Source organism: Myotis brandtii, unplaced genomic scaffold, assembly GCF_000412655.1.
Source record: "Myotis brandtii unplaced genomic scaffold, ASM41265v1 scaffold1112, whole genome shotgun sequence".
Lineage (NCBI taxonomy): Eukaryota > Metazoa > Chordata > Mammalia > Chiroptera > Vespertilionidae > Myotis > Myotis brandtii.
In genome coordinates, this window is record NW_005353800.1 from 647,645 (window position 1) to 661,628 (window position 13,984).

Genomic DNA, 13,984 nt, shown 5'->3' on the forward strand with positions numbered 1-13,984 from the left:
GGGCCGGAGCTGGAGAGCGTCCAATGCGGCCCCAGCCCAGCTTCCCTGGGGCCCACGGACCTCTTTCCCTGCTGGGTCAGGACCTGAGGGACCACTGAGATGCCCCCAAGGGACACGGATGTACAGTGAGCACAAGCCCTGCCCAGGGAGAATCCATGCAGGTTTCCAGGGTGGCATTTGGCTTTACAGTGGGGCCTTGACTTACGAGTGTCCCGACTAATGAGTTTTTTTGAGATATGAGCCATCTCTCGGCCGATTTTTTGCTTTGAGTTGCAAGCTCAAAAAAATTTGGGTTACGAGCCAGCTTCAGATACCCCCCGCTAGTTAGCGCAGCAAATGTCACAGTGATTTGACATACGAGTAATTTTAGTTATGAGCTCAGTCATGGAACAAATTAAACTCGTAAGTCAAGGCCCCACTATAATTGGTTTTCATTATGTTAATCAAGCTTTGGAGAGTAACACTTTCAACCCCCCTTACCTGGGGGAGCCAGGTAGATCACATAACTATCACCCACCTAGCGCGCCCAGTGCGAGTAGCTGATGCAGAAACTCTCAATCAGGCCTCCAGCTTCAGATCTTCAACAAACTGCAAGAGAAACAGCCAGGAAGGTGCAGACAAAACTGCAGGCAGCTTCAAGGGACCTGTCGTGGCGCTGCCCCTTGGTTGGGGACACCCTTACGGATGTTCATCCGTGGGTAAGCGTGTGGTGGGGACTCCTGTCCCCTGTGAGGTCCTCAGCCTCCTGCAGCTTCTAGAGGTTGCCCTGGGGGATCCTGAAGTCGGGAATCTTTTCCCAAAGGGCAGAGCCTGGAAATGCGACCTTGTGCATTAGGAGAGTGAATATTTGTCCAGTGTGTGTGTGTCATGCATGTGTGTATGGGTGTGCTGTCTGTCGGTGTGTATTGTGCATATGTATGTTGTGTTGCGTGTACACGTACACAGCTAGGATGCAGACATGTGTATGCAGGTGTATTGTGCACGAGTCCGAAGGGTGATGACATAATAACCTGCGTGTAAACCTCCTTCCCTGAGGCTGGGGCCCAGGGCAAACCCCCGCAACAATGTCCATGGGAGTCCGAGGTCCTCTGCCCTCACACTGACCCTCGTGTCCATGACGACATTAGGAGCCTCCTCACACTCTACCCCTCCCGCCCTGGGTCACCCACTGTCTGAGATGCCGACCTGAGGGACAGGAACTTACCAGGACCAGATCATTCCCGGGGGCCCCAGTGTGGCTGCCCAGCTTCTGGAGCTGGGTGGGGGGAGGAGGGCAGGTGGCCTGACACATTCGCCCAGCAGGCTCTGCGGGCACATTTCCCACCATAACTGCCACCCTCCCACAGCCCAGGGGAAGGAAGCAGAACCCACGTGCTAAGCTAGGGAAACTGAGGATCAGAGAAGGAGAGGGACTTGCCCAGGGACACTCAGCCGGCAGTGGCTTCGCTGGGTCTTCTCTGCCCCGTCCCTTCCTGGTTCTGCTACCTCCCTCCCTCCCTGCCTTGCTCAGCTCCTCCCTGCTCCTCAGTGTCCCGCCCAGGGCACCTCTGCTTCATGATTAGAGAATTTTTCAGCTTTTCGGTGTCTCTGTGTCTGACCGCAGCAAATGAGAAACCTCCTGCAGCACTCACCCCAGGTGGCCCAATCTGAGGCCAGGGCGCAGCTGCCCTTTGCCCCATTCCATGCCGGTGCCCAGCAGCCCACGCTGACCCCAGACCTTCCTCGTCCACCTCCTGCCCCTGTTCAGGGCACCCAGTTCTGGATTTTGTGACCCACAGTTTCCTGACAAGGTTCCCTGCCTCCTGTCCCTTCACCTCCACCTCCAGTCCCCCAGGACCCCCGGTGTCCTTCCCACATGTCCCATCTGTCCATGACCCTCCTCTGGCCTCAGGGCACAGGATGCCCCTGGGCAGCCACAGCCCCTCCTGACCCTTCCCCACACTCCTCGCCCTCCCTGCCCTTGGCCCCTCGGGCTGGCTGAAGGCCTTGCCTTTCCCTCCCCACAGCTCCCTCTGGCCTCTGCTCCTCTGCACCCCAGCTTCTCTCTGTCTCCAGTCCCTGCCCCACACCCACTCCTCCTCTCCTCCCCCCAGACAGACCCCTCCTCTGAGGAGCTGCCCTGAAGGCCCAGCCTGGCTCAGCTGCCACGCTCAGGGTCCCAGTCCCCGGGACCGCCACCTCTCCCCATGTGATCATGCTCTGCTGTGGTCCCTGTGCCTGTCTCACCCCCTCTGGGCTTGGAGCTCCATCAGGGGGATCCTGTGTGCTCGGCCCGCCCCCCCTCCCTGCATCTTATGGGTCCTGAGAGGGACCTGGTTTGGAACAGGAGGGCAGGACCTGTGGGAGCAGGAGGGCTGGAGGGCCAGGGGGCCAGGGCTCAGGCCAGACAAGCACAGAGTTGGTGTCCTTCTGGGGGAGAACAAGGGCATTTCTCACTCTGAAGGGAAATGTTGGATTAATTTGAGGCCTGGGCACTGTTCCAGGAGCAGGCAGTGAGCTGGGGCCTGGTCTGGGGGAGGCAGTGGTTCCCAGGAGCAGTGAAGCAGGTGGACTGAGCTCTGGAGGGTGCAGGCGCCTTCCCGGAATCGCCCCACTTCCTGTAAGAGCCCCGCCCACTGGCTGCTTTCCCTGCACACCAGGCGCTGGGCCGGCCCCTTCCAGGATCCTGTGTGAGTCTGGACACCAGGGCTAATGGGGGCGGCTGTCCGTGTTGGAGGCTGAGAACCAAATGGGCGGCATCAGGCAGACAGAAGTCTGGGAGGAAGGAGGAGCGAGACAGAGGGGCTGAGGAGGCATGAACCCCAGCAGCAGCTGAGGCCCACAGGCCCGGACCCACTGCTCCCCAAGTCCTGTGTCCCCCATCAGCCCACACTCCAGCTCCTTCCCCAGCTCAGGCGGGCACAGCCCAGACACCGCACATCCTCCCACATGGCCCCCGACCCCACACAGTGCCAGACCCAGAGCGGGGCTCCCTCTGCCCGAACACCTCCCAGTCCTGCAGCAAAAGAGACTTAAACAACATACAGGTCTCCATGGAAGCCTTAGAGACAGCGCTGGAGTTACCAGCAGGAGCACAGCCCCAGGCCTTCATTTATAGCAGAGAGCTGCCCTCCCCTGTAGAGCCGGTTCTAGAAAGTTCTGGGGACTTACCGAAGCCATTGTTCACCAGGGCAGGGTCTGCTTTCTGCTCCTAGTGCAACAGGTTTTATACCCGAGGGGACACTTTTGCTTTCACTTTCCTTTTTGTTCAGATGAACTGAACACTAAATGGTTAAAGGGACTCTCAGCATTTCTCAGGGGACTTCCCACCTCAAGGCCTGGAATGGCTGGGCCTGGAAGCGGTGAGCGTCGGAGGGACGCCTTACCCCTGCCCTGCCCTGGACACGTGCTCCCACTGCAGGACAGGGCATGGGAGGCCCAGCTGTCAGCCCCAGGCCCGCGTGGGCCCTGATCTTATACCCGTCCCACGAGGACAGGAGCCACGGGCAGCCTTCGGGGCGGGACCCACGGGAAGGCCTCAGCAGGCGGGAGCCTGGACCTCGGGGAGCCCAGGGCTCATTGGCCTTGGGGTGCATGTGGGCGGGAGAAGCAGAGCTCCCCTGAGAGCGGCTTCCCCAGCCTGGCCGGCCGCTGTCCCTGGAACAGGAGGCGGGAGGCAGGACGCAGGCTCAGCCCAGCAGCTCCCGGGCACCAGGGCCCAGGCTTTTCCATCCTGTTGGTCCCGCGTCTGCTGTGATGGTGGCTATGGTGGCAGCAGCCTCCAGGGCACATTCTCACCAGGTCCCGTCCAAGGGCATCAGAGCTGCTTTCATCCCCTGGTCTCCTCTGAGCAGGGAGACCCTCTCCACAGCCCCCTGCGGCCTGGCCCCGCCTTCCCTGTGCAGGGCTGCGCCCATTTCCATGGGAACCCATCGTGGGCAACAGGCAGGGGCTTCCCTGGGGGCTCAGCCCACTCGGGGCCTCAGCCAGGTCTGCGGAGAGGCCGTTACTGCCCAATGAAGGGCAGGCAGGGCTGTGGCGCCAGGAGATGAGTGACGGGTGCGTGTGCGTGTGCATGTGCGTGTGCGTGTGCGCGTTCAATGCATATGCGCGTGCGCGTGCGCGTGCGTATTCGCGTGCGCATGCGTGAGCATTTGCGTGCGCGTGCGCGTGAGGCCTGGAGCGGGCAGGGGAGGTGGCTATTGGCCAGGCAACCAGCACCTAAGCTGCACTCACCCCTCCCTCCCCCTGTGCACGTGGCTTTGCTGGAGCTGCAGGGAGGCTGCCCAGCTCTCAGGCCTCAGAGGGAGCGGGAGGGGGAGCGGCACTGCAGGCGGGAGGCGGGCAGCCAGCAGGGGACCTGGCAGAGCCCTTCCCTCCACCAGGAAGCTCTGTGTGCAGGGGCACGGGAAGGCGCCCCCTCTCCCAGCCTGACCCCCATCAGCCCCATCACCCCCATGACCCCCGCTCCGCTTCCCTTCGCAATCCTGGTAATCAGTATCTTCTCTCTTTTCCTTTGTCATCTTTTAATGAACGAGTTTGTTGACATAATCGATGTTTTCAAAGACCCAGCTTTTGTTTGTTAGATTTTCTCTGTTGTGTCAGTGTTTTCAGTTTCACTGGCTTCTGCGCTCTGTTATTTCCTTCCTTTCACTTGCCTTGGATTTCTCCTTCCCTTTCCTGTTTCTTGAGGTGGAGCTGGGATAGTAATTGGAGACTTCCTCTTCCCCCACGTGAGCAGTGAGCATTCACATTTCCTGTTCACTGCTCCTGTACCTGCATTTATCTATTGTATATTTATTTGTGTGTATTAACTTACTCACCTCAATTTAACACTTTTTTTAGGGCTTCATTTTGACCCAGGAATTATTTAGAAACATGTTGTTTTCTAGGTTGTTTTCTACTTGTCCTATGATTTCTCTATTCCCTTCTCTTTCTACTTCTGCCTTTTATCTTAACTGAGTATTTTTTGTTTCCATTTCACCCCAGTTATGGACTCATTAGCTTGGCCTCCTCTTCTGTGATCTTAGTGAGGGCTTAGGGCAGAGACTCTCCAACCTCAGCACAATGACGTCCTGAGCCAGATCAATCCTTGCTGGGGGCCTGTGCCTGCAGGACATGGAGCCGAGGGGCTCAGCTGCTGCTGGGGTTCATGCCTCCCCAGCCCCTCTGTTCTCGCTCCTCCTTCCTCCCAGGCATGTGTCTGCCTGATGCCGCGCATTCCAACTCAGGGTCAGACAGGGACAGCCGCCCCCAATAGCCCTGGTGTCCAGACTCACACAGGATCCCGGGAGGGGCCGGCCCAGCGCCTGGTGTGCAGGGAAAGCAGCCAGCTGGGCGGGGCTCTTACAGGAAGTGGGGCGATTCCGGGAAGGCGCCTGCACCCTCCAGAGCTCAGTCCACCTGCTTCACTGCTCCTGGGAACCACTGCCTCCCGCTGACCAGGCCCCAGCTCACTGCCTGCTCCTGGGACAGTGCCCAGGCCTCAAATTAATCCAACATTTCCCTTCAGAGTGAGAAATGCCCTTGTTCTCCCCCAGAAGGACACCAACTCTGTGCTTGTCTGGCCTGAGCCCTGGCCCCCTGGCCCTCCAGCCCTCCTGCTCCCACAGGTCCTGCCCTCCTGTTCCAAACCAGGTCCCTCTCAGGACCCATAAGATGCAGGGAGGGGGGGCGGGCCGAGCACACAGGATCCCCCTGATGGAGCTCCAAGCCCAGAGGGGGTGAGACAGGCACAGGGACCACAGCAGAGCATGATCACATGGGGAGAGGTGGCGGTCCCGGGGACTGGGACCCTGAGCGTGGCAGCTGAGCCAGGCTGGGCCTTCAGGGCAGCTCCTCAGAGGAGGGGTCTGTCTGGGGGGAGGAGAGGAGGAGTGGGTGTGGGGCAGGGACTGGAGACAGAGAGAAGCTGGGGTGCAGAGGAGCAGAGGCCAGAGGGAGCTGTGGGGAGGGAAAGGCAAGGCCTTCAGCCAGCCCGAGGGGCCAAGGGCAGGGAGGGCGAGGAGTGTGGGGAAGGGTCAGGAGGGGCTGTGGCTGCCCATGGGCATCCTGTGCCCTGAGGCCAGAGGAGGGTCATGGACAGATGGGACATGTGGGAAGGACACCGGGGGTCCTGGGGGACTGGATGTGGAGGTGAAGGGACAGGAGGCAGGGAACCTTGTCGGAAACTGGGGTCACAAAATAGGGAACTGATGCGCTGAAGTGAGTCTTGGGCGGGAGGTGGATGAGGAAGTGAATTCAGGACAGAACCGGTCTCATGATCAGAAGAATCTGCTTGTCACTGACCAGGTTCTGTACGGAGCCCTGGCCTCAGGTTGGGCCGCCTGGGGTGAGGGCTGCAGGAGGTTTCTCATTCGCTGAGGTCAGACACAGAGACAAAGAAAAGCTGAAAAATTCTCTTCTTGAGCTGTGGTGCCCTGGGCAGGACACTGAGGAGCAGGGAGGAGGTGGGCAAGGCAGGGAGGGAGGGAAGAAAGGGGACCAGGAGGAGATGGGACAGAGAAGACCCAGTCCAGCCACTGCCACCTTAGTGTTTCTCATGGAGTGACCCTTTACCCTCTGGAGTTCTTCCTAAGTGGGAAAATGGGTTGGATTTTGGGAAACCCACAGTGAAGCCTGCATGGTATTTGTTATATTAATACTACAGCATTAATTCTCACAGTAATGCTGCAGCATTGGTTCTCACAGTGATGTTGCAGTATTGGTTCTCACAGTGATGCTGCAGTATTTTTTTTAATATATTTTATTGATTTTTTTACAGAGAGGAAGGGAGAGGGATAGAGAGTTAGAAACATCGATGAGAGAGAAACATCGATCAGCTGAATCCTGCACACTCCCTACTGGGGATGTGCCCGCAACCAAGGTACATGCCCTTGACCGGAATCGAACCTGGGACCCTTCAGTCCACAGGCGACGCTCTATCCACTGAACCAAACAGATTAGGCACACCAAAAATAATTAATAATTAAATTGTAAACCATGGAAAAAATTTGAATTCATGAGTCCATACCATGAGTCCATCAATACATAAATGGGAGAAGATCTCTCATTCATAGGAGAATGCTGAGGGCAGAATGCAAAGCGTGGAAGGAGTGTTGGAGTTAGCAAATCAATATTTTGCACCCATCATGGTAAGGACTGGCATAGACAAGAATCGTCCAGACATGAGGTGAGGAGTGAACCTGGGTGTATCCGTCCCTGAAGAACACCTTTCAGTCTGGAAGCACATTCCAAGGGATCCTCATCCCAGGACAGTGCTGTGGGCCCCAGTGCTCTGAAAGTCACGGACAGCCAGTCCGCTCTCACACTGCGGCTGCCCAGCCGGGAGACCTTCTTCAGGGCCCTTCACCCAAATGTGTCTGGGCCAGTGATCTGGCCTTGTCCTAAGTGAAGAGGTGCTGGGCAGGCTGGTCCTCATGTCCTGCTCTTGCCATTCCCCGTAGATCCCAAACCAGAGGTGCTGGCAGAGAGGCACAGAAAGTTGTATCAAAGCCATCTGTGCACAGAGAGGAGGGGCAGCTGGTCCAGCCTGGGGCAGTGAGGTGCCCAGAGGAGAGACTGTCTGCTGGGAGGAGAGTGTGTGTCACACGGGGAGGGCACGGAGGGTGTAGGAGGGAGAGCGAACATGGCGTCAAAGGAGCAGGAGAGAGAGCATGAGGTGGGGAAGCACAGTTAGCTCAGGAAGAGCAGTACAGAGAGAGGAGAAGAGGGATGAGGGTGAGAGGGTCAACGGTGAGAGGGATGAGGGTGAGAGGAACGAGGGTGAGAGGGACGAGGGTGAGAGGACGAGGGTTAGAGGGACGAGGGTGAGAGGGACGAGGGTGAGAGGGTCGAGGGTGAGAGGGACGAGGGTGAGAGGGTCAAGGGTGAGAAGGATGAGGGTGAGAGGATGAGGGTGAGGGGACGAGGGTGAGAGGATGAGGGTGAGAGGGACGAGGGTGAGAGGGTCAAGGGTGAGAAGGATGAGGGTGAGAGGATGAGGGTGAGGGGACGAGGGTGAGAGGATGAGGGTGAGAGGGACGAGGGTGAGAGGGCACCTGGTCGGGCACTTAGCCGGGCTCTGGGGATACAGCAGTGAACAAGACATGTGAGGTCCTTGCTCTCATGGAGGTCATAGTTTATTGATGATTCAGTAGCAATTCCTCCTTGACTTCACACTAGCTTCATGGGCTCCCCGTTGGCCAGCCAGGACCGCCGCCATCCTGGCTGCATCTCCCTGTCCTTTCCACAGCCACCCTCTGGGATTCATGTGCCTTAAATACCCGCAGGGCGAATCGAGGTTCCCTCTTCAAGTCCAGGTCCATTCCTGGCCAGCTGGCTCCATCCACCAACTCTTTCCGCTTCCAGCCCTCATCTCCCCATTTCCTTGCTAATATTTGTTGACTTCTGAGTTTGTTATGGAGACCAAGGGGCATGCGAGGCTCTATGAGCTGAACATTCTTGTTGACTGTACAGCCTGTACTCAGAGTCCTGACACAGAGTCTGACCCACCTCCTCTCTCTTGCAGGTCAGAGATGCCATCATGGCGGCTGGCATCGCAGGAGTGGGCTTGGCAGCCGTGGGCCTCATTGGAGCCGTGATCTCAAGAAACAAGCGACAAAAGCAATAAGTTGAAGGGACTGTCCTGACAGCAATTACTTTATACGTTAACGGGATCTTGTTTTGCTAGAGGTTTTGGGGTTTGGTTTATGGATTTCATTCTGTTTTTATAATAAGGCATATTTTCACAGAATTAAATACAGCCCAATAAAGGAGGATTTTATTGGGGAAAATGCAGCCAGAACTGAAGTCTGTTGAGGGCACAGCTGGGCTCTGTTCCTGGTGATGCCAGTTTGTGCCCTGGCCCTTTGGTGATCTTTCACTTTCTCTTTGCGGCTGCGTTCTTACCTTGCAGGAAACACATTCCAACTCCTGTTACCTCAAGTAATGGGTGCTTCTGGTAAGGACACACTGGACAGCAAGAACTGGTGGATATACAAGAACAGGAACCACGGGATAGTCAGGACCTTGGCCTGGAACTAGACCCAGGATGGCTTCTAGGCTCAGCAGCCGGAATATGCAGATGTTCACTGGAGTTCAAACCAAACCAAACCTTTGCCATAAAGAAACTCAATATATGCTCTTGCCAATCTAAAAACCAGCCTTATTACCCCTCTGCTCTTCACATCTTTCCTCTGTTTGTTGCTTTCACCCTCCCCCACCCCATCCCCAGAACTCCTGCTTCCTCACCACTGGGCTTGGGACAATCCCAAGGGCTCTGATCCTACATCCCCTCCTTTGGCCCCTCCTTCCCATATCAGCTCAGCTCTATCCCTTCCTACACCCTGTCAGGTGCTCCTAGTTTAAATTCTTGAGAGAGAATCAGCTCACCAAATCCTAGTTCAGCCTACTGATTGGCTGCTGTTGGGTCAGGTGACCATATTAGGCCAATCAGCTCTTTCCTGTTGGGGCCAGGTCATATGGTGGTTGCCTCACACCTTCTGGGTTGGGGGTGTGGCAGGCCCCAGCTTGACCTCCCTGCTGCCCAACCCTCCTGGGAGGGATTGGGGGAAGGAATGACCCCTTGTGGCGAGTCCCTTGAGTTCTGCTTCTGCCCTGTGGGCTTAGAACAGTGATGGTGAACCTTTTGAGCTCGGCGTGTCAGCATTTTGAAAAACCCTAACTTAACTCTGGTGCCGTGTCACATATAGAAATTTTTTGATATTTGCAACCATAGTAAAACAAAGATTTATATTTTTGATCTTTATTTTATATATTTAAATGCCATTTAACAAAGAAAAATCAACCAAAAAATGAGTTCGCGTGTCACCTCTGACACACGTGTCATAGGTTTGCCATCACTGGCTTATAAGGTGTTCAAAGTGACCATTTCTCTAAAAAGGGGCTTTTGTGGGTTCCTCAGAGACACTCTACTAGTGCTGCGAATGTTTCCTTTGTCAGCCCTGGCTGTCAGGGACCATGTGTCTGTTGGAATCCTGAACGAGACTGTCAAAGAAAAGAAAACAGACTCTGTAAACTTCAGAAAAGAGTTTTATTGAAGACTTGTTGAGGGCGGGCCTTGAAACAGTGCTCTGACTTGGGGGGAGAGAGAGGGACTTATGTAGACAGAAAATAAAGTGAAGGTACATTTGACACTAAAAGTTACGACTAGAGTACATAATCTTCCATGGTTGTTTGATATCAAATGGAAGGGACACATAGAAAAGAGGAGGTTGAGTCGCTGCTGAACCTCCTGCTGTGGAAACTATCCAATTGCTTTGAGACTCTTGAGATGAATCTTTGATCAGGATGGAGAGAGGACAGACACTCTTTCTGGTAATCAGTGTCCCTTAGTGGGGAAGCATTGCAGGGTCTGTGTGTGACTAGCCCTGTGGTTAGTAAAGAATCTTAGTTAGTAAGGCTCCTGGTTCTTCCCTGGTTGCTGATGTAACAGAGGAGCTCAGGCACCCTTTCCCTTCCTCAGGACTTACAGGTGGCTCCGTGCCAGCTTTTTCCTGCTGGGCACACATCTCGGGATAGAGCCCGAAACCTGGGTATGTGCCCTGACTGGGAATCTAATGCAACTTTTTGTGCACAGGACATTCAACCAACTGAGCAACACCAGCCCGGCTCAACTCCCTACATTTTCAGTGACTCTCTCAGCAATGTTTATTCCATTTTATTCTCTCCATTCTCAAAACACAAGAAAGCAAAACAAAAACACCCAGTTCAATTAAAAATTAAATTAACAAATTGCATAAAATACTGGAATGTGTAGAAATAACCAAATAAGATGGAAGAACCAATTCCAGATATATTGGTAATCACCATAAATGTAAATGGGTTAAACTTGCCAAGTAAAACACAAACATTAGCCTTGGTCAGGTGGCTATGTTGGTTAGAGTGTTGTCCTGATATGCCAAGGTTTCGAGTTTGACCCCTGGTCAAATCACATACAATAATCAACCAATGAACCAATCAATTAAGTGAAACAACAAATTGATGTTTCTCTCATTCCTTTCCTCTCTCTCTGATGTATAAAATAAGTGGTAAAACTGCCATTTTCTAGAGCATTTTTTCAATCTGATGAGATTTTGCTTCTCAGCAATTGTTATCAGTTTGGATGAAATAAACTCATAACAATTCTTACAAGTTTGAATGTTTCCTACATTGACACACAGAACGGAGAAAACTATAGGCCCAAATGGCATGGCTTATGCTAAAATCCCATGATACCGACCCTAGATTTAATACCTGATTTGTTTGTGGTCTCAACCTCTTCCGGAAATTGAATCTTAATCAACCAATTTGGAATTTTCTGGTCGGGCACCAGTAAAGCAATCTGTCCTGCAGGCTCATTCCCCGTCCTCCTCCCCATAGAAAGAAGAGGCAACCTGCATGATAAAAAGCCTTGCTGTTCCCTTTCTCTCCCCCAAAACCAGGTCCTGATCTAAAATATAATCCTTTCTTTTCTTTGGTTAAGAGCTCTCGTGCCCTACCCTTTTACCTATAAAACACCTTTCATTTTGTACAACCCCTCAGAGTGCTGTGGTCGAAAGGGGCCACATGCTAACCTGACAAGCTCAGGGGAGGCCTGCGTGGCAGTCTGGCAAACTCAGAGACCTAAAGTCACCACAGGGATGGTCTGAAATTAAACTTTAACTAAAAGCAGTTATGGTGGGTAGTCACCTCCTAGGCTGGTATCTTCACTGATAAGGTCAACCTTTACCTTAACTGAGCCTATCTGTCTTTCTGCATCTCTGCTAACATGTCCTTGAAATGTCTGGGTAACTTGTAACTTCCCTTTTTCTGGATCCCTCAGGGCACAACCAAATGTGCGTGGGTGCCAGGATAGATACCATGGATTCCTTCATTGTTATGTTAATTGTTACTGCACTCACCTAAGTATGTGTCTATCTTTTACTTTTTATCCAATCCCAGAGGTTCCCCACTTTGCTTTCTCCCGCCTCCCTAATCTATCACCAGTGGATTTCTTGTAACCCTCCCATGTCCCCTCCTTTGATGGCAATGTATAAAAATAGATGAAAAACGGTCATTATCTGGAGCACTATCCCAGTCCGTTGAGAATCTGCTTCCCGACAATTGTTGACGGTTGGGCTCAAATAAACTCACAAAAATCTTTACAGGTTTGAATGTTTTTATGTTAACATTGCCCTTGTACTTGCTGGATGAGATGTTGCCCGATTCATTAGTTCCTTAATAAAGCCAAGTAGATCTTCAAATTTACTAGGTTGAATTTTGTTTTTTAATAAATGCAAAGGGCAATGTGTTAGGGTTCTCCAGAGAAAAAGAACCGATAGGATATAGCCATAGATACAGATATGGATATATGAGATTTATTACATGAATTGGCTCACATGGTTATGGAGGCCGAGAAGTCTTACAATCTGTCATTTGCAAGCAGTGGGCCAGAAAAGCCAGTGGTTAATTTGTTGAGAGGCTAAAGGACTGCAAATAAGGTGTTAAGGCCATTGGTGTCAACTCTGGAGTTCAAAGTCTTGAGAAACAGGAAGTATGATGTCCCAGGTCAAGAAGAGAGAGTTAACCTTTTCTCCACCTTTTTTGTTCTGTTTGGACCCTCAATGGATTGGATGATGCCTGCCCACACTGGTGAGTCACCTTCTTTACTCAGTCTATTAATTTAAATGCTAATTTCTTCTGGAAACATCCTCAGAGCTTACGGGAGTAAATACAAATGTCAAATAAACATAGAAATGTGAAAAAGATCCCATGCTATTACTGCCATGTTGACAAATATTTAAAAAGATGTTGAACAATTGTGACTCTGGTGTACTGCCCGTGGGAAACTTAATTGTGCATTCTTTCTCTAATAAAGTTGAAGAAGGTCATACTGTTACCACAGAGCTGCTTGCATTGGAGAGGGTTCTCCCCCACCTAACCCCACCCCGGCTCTTGTCAGGCTTTTGAGAAAGAATTCAGATGAGTAACAAAAAGCAGTGTTGAAGCAAAGCAAGAACATTTATTAAAAATACACTTGGCATAAAGCACAAGTTGGCAACTCAGCTAGTCTCAGTGCCCCGCCTGGTGGGGGTTCAAGGGTTTTATATTTTCCCCCCCTTATAGGTTTAAGATTCCCCTGCTGGATCTTGGGCAACAGACTAGATTTCCAGGTCCCCCTTTTACATTGTTGTGGCTTTCCCCCAAGTTTATGAGAACATTTGGCAATTTTATCTTGGCAAGTCCCAAGATTGCTGACTTCTTCATTCCGTGGGTGAGAAAAACTCCCTCTTTCCCTACCCCCTTCCCCTCCTCCTGCCCTAGCAGCCATGTATCCTGCCTAACAATACCATACAACCCAACAACTCTGGTTGGTGACCCTTTAGTCAGTGATAACTTCAGTTTAGTCGGTCACAATCAGTATGTTAGAAAAAATAAAGAACAGAATTTATCAGAGTGTATCTCGTCTATATATAATTACTACATATTGTCAGTAGCAAAATTACACTTATGAAGTAGCAACGAAAATAATTTTATGGTTGGGGGTCACCACAACATGAGGAACTGTATGAAAGGGTCGCGGCATTAGGAAGGTTGAGAAAGACTGCTTTAGTCAGTGATAACTTCTATTTAGTCGGTCACAGTGAATATGTTAGAAAAAATAAAGAACAGAATTTATCAGAGTGTATCTCGTCTAGATTTTGGCAAGACTTTCATTTATATGCCTGAAGTCTCTATATATCCTGGTACCTTATAAAATGTATTTCTTACCGTGGATCTTGGTTAAAAAGGTTTAACAGCCTCTGCTTAGAGAAGACTCCAGGTGCACTAGGAGGCTTGTGTGAGGATGCTCATGGCAACTTTGTCTGTAATGCAATCCACTGGGAACACCCCAATGTCCACTGACAGGAGAGGATGATTAAACTGTGCTACATTCCACATGAATGTGAATGAACACGAATCCACAAGGAACCTAATATTGGGCAAACATCATCAAGTTGTGCAATGTGAGATGCTTGATTCTGATTTTACCACATTCAAAAAA

At 52.1% G+C, this 13,984-nt stretch overlaps 1 protein-coding gene across 1 annotated transcript in view; it reads right to left on the reverse strand.

Annotated features, from left to right (window-relative positions):
- Positions 1 to 3,355, reverse strand: part of LOC102240170 — a 63,024-nt gene extending 59,669 nt beyond the window's left edge. The window contains exon 1 of the mRNA XM_014545219.1: positions 3,151 to 3,355. Coding sequence (XP_014400705.1) covers positions 3,151 to 3,159 — 9 coding nt within the window. The 5' untranslated portion in view covers positions 3,160 to 3,355. The remainder of the gene's footprint in view (positions 1 to 3,150) is intronic.
- Positions 3,356 to 13,984: the final 10,629 nt, after the last annotated feature.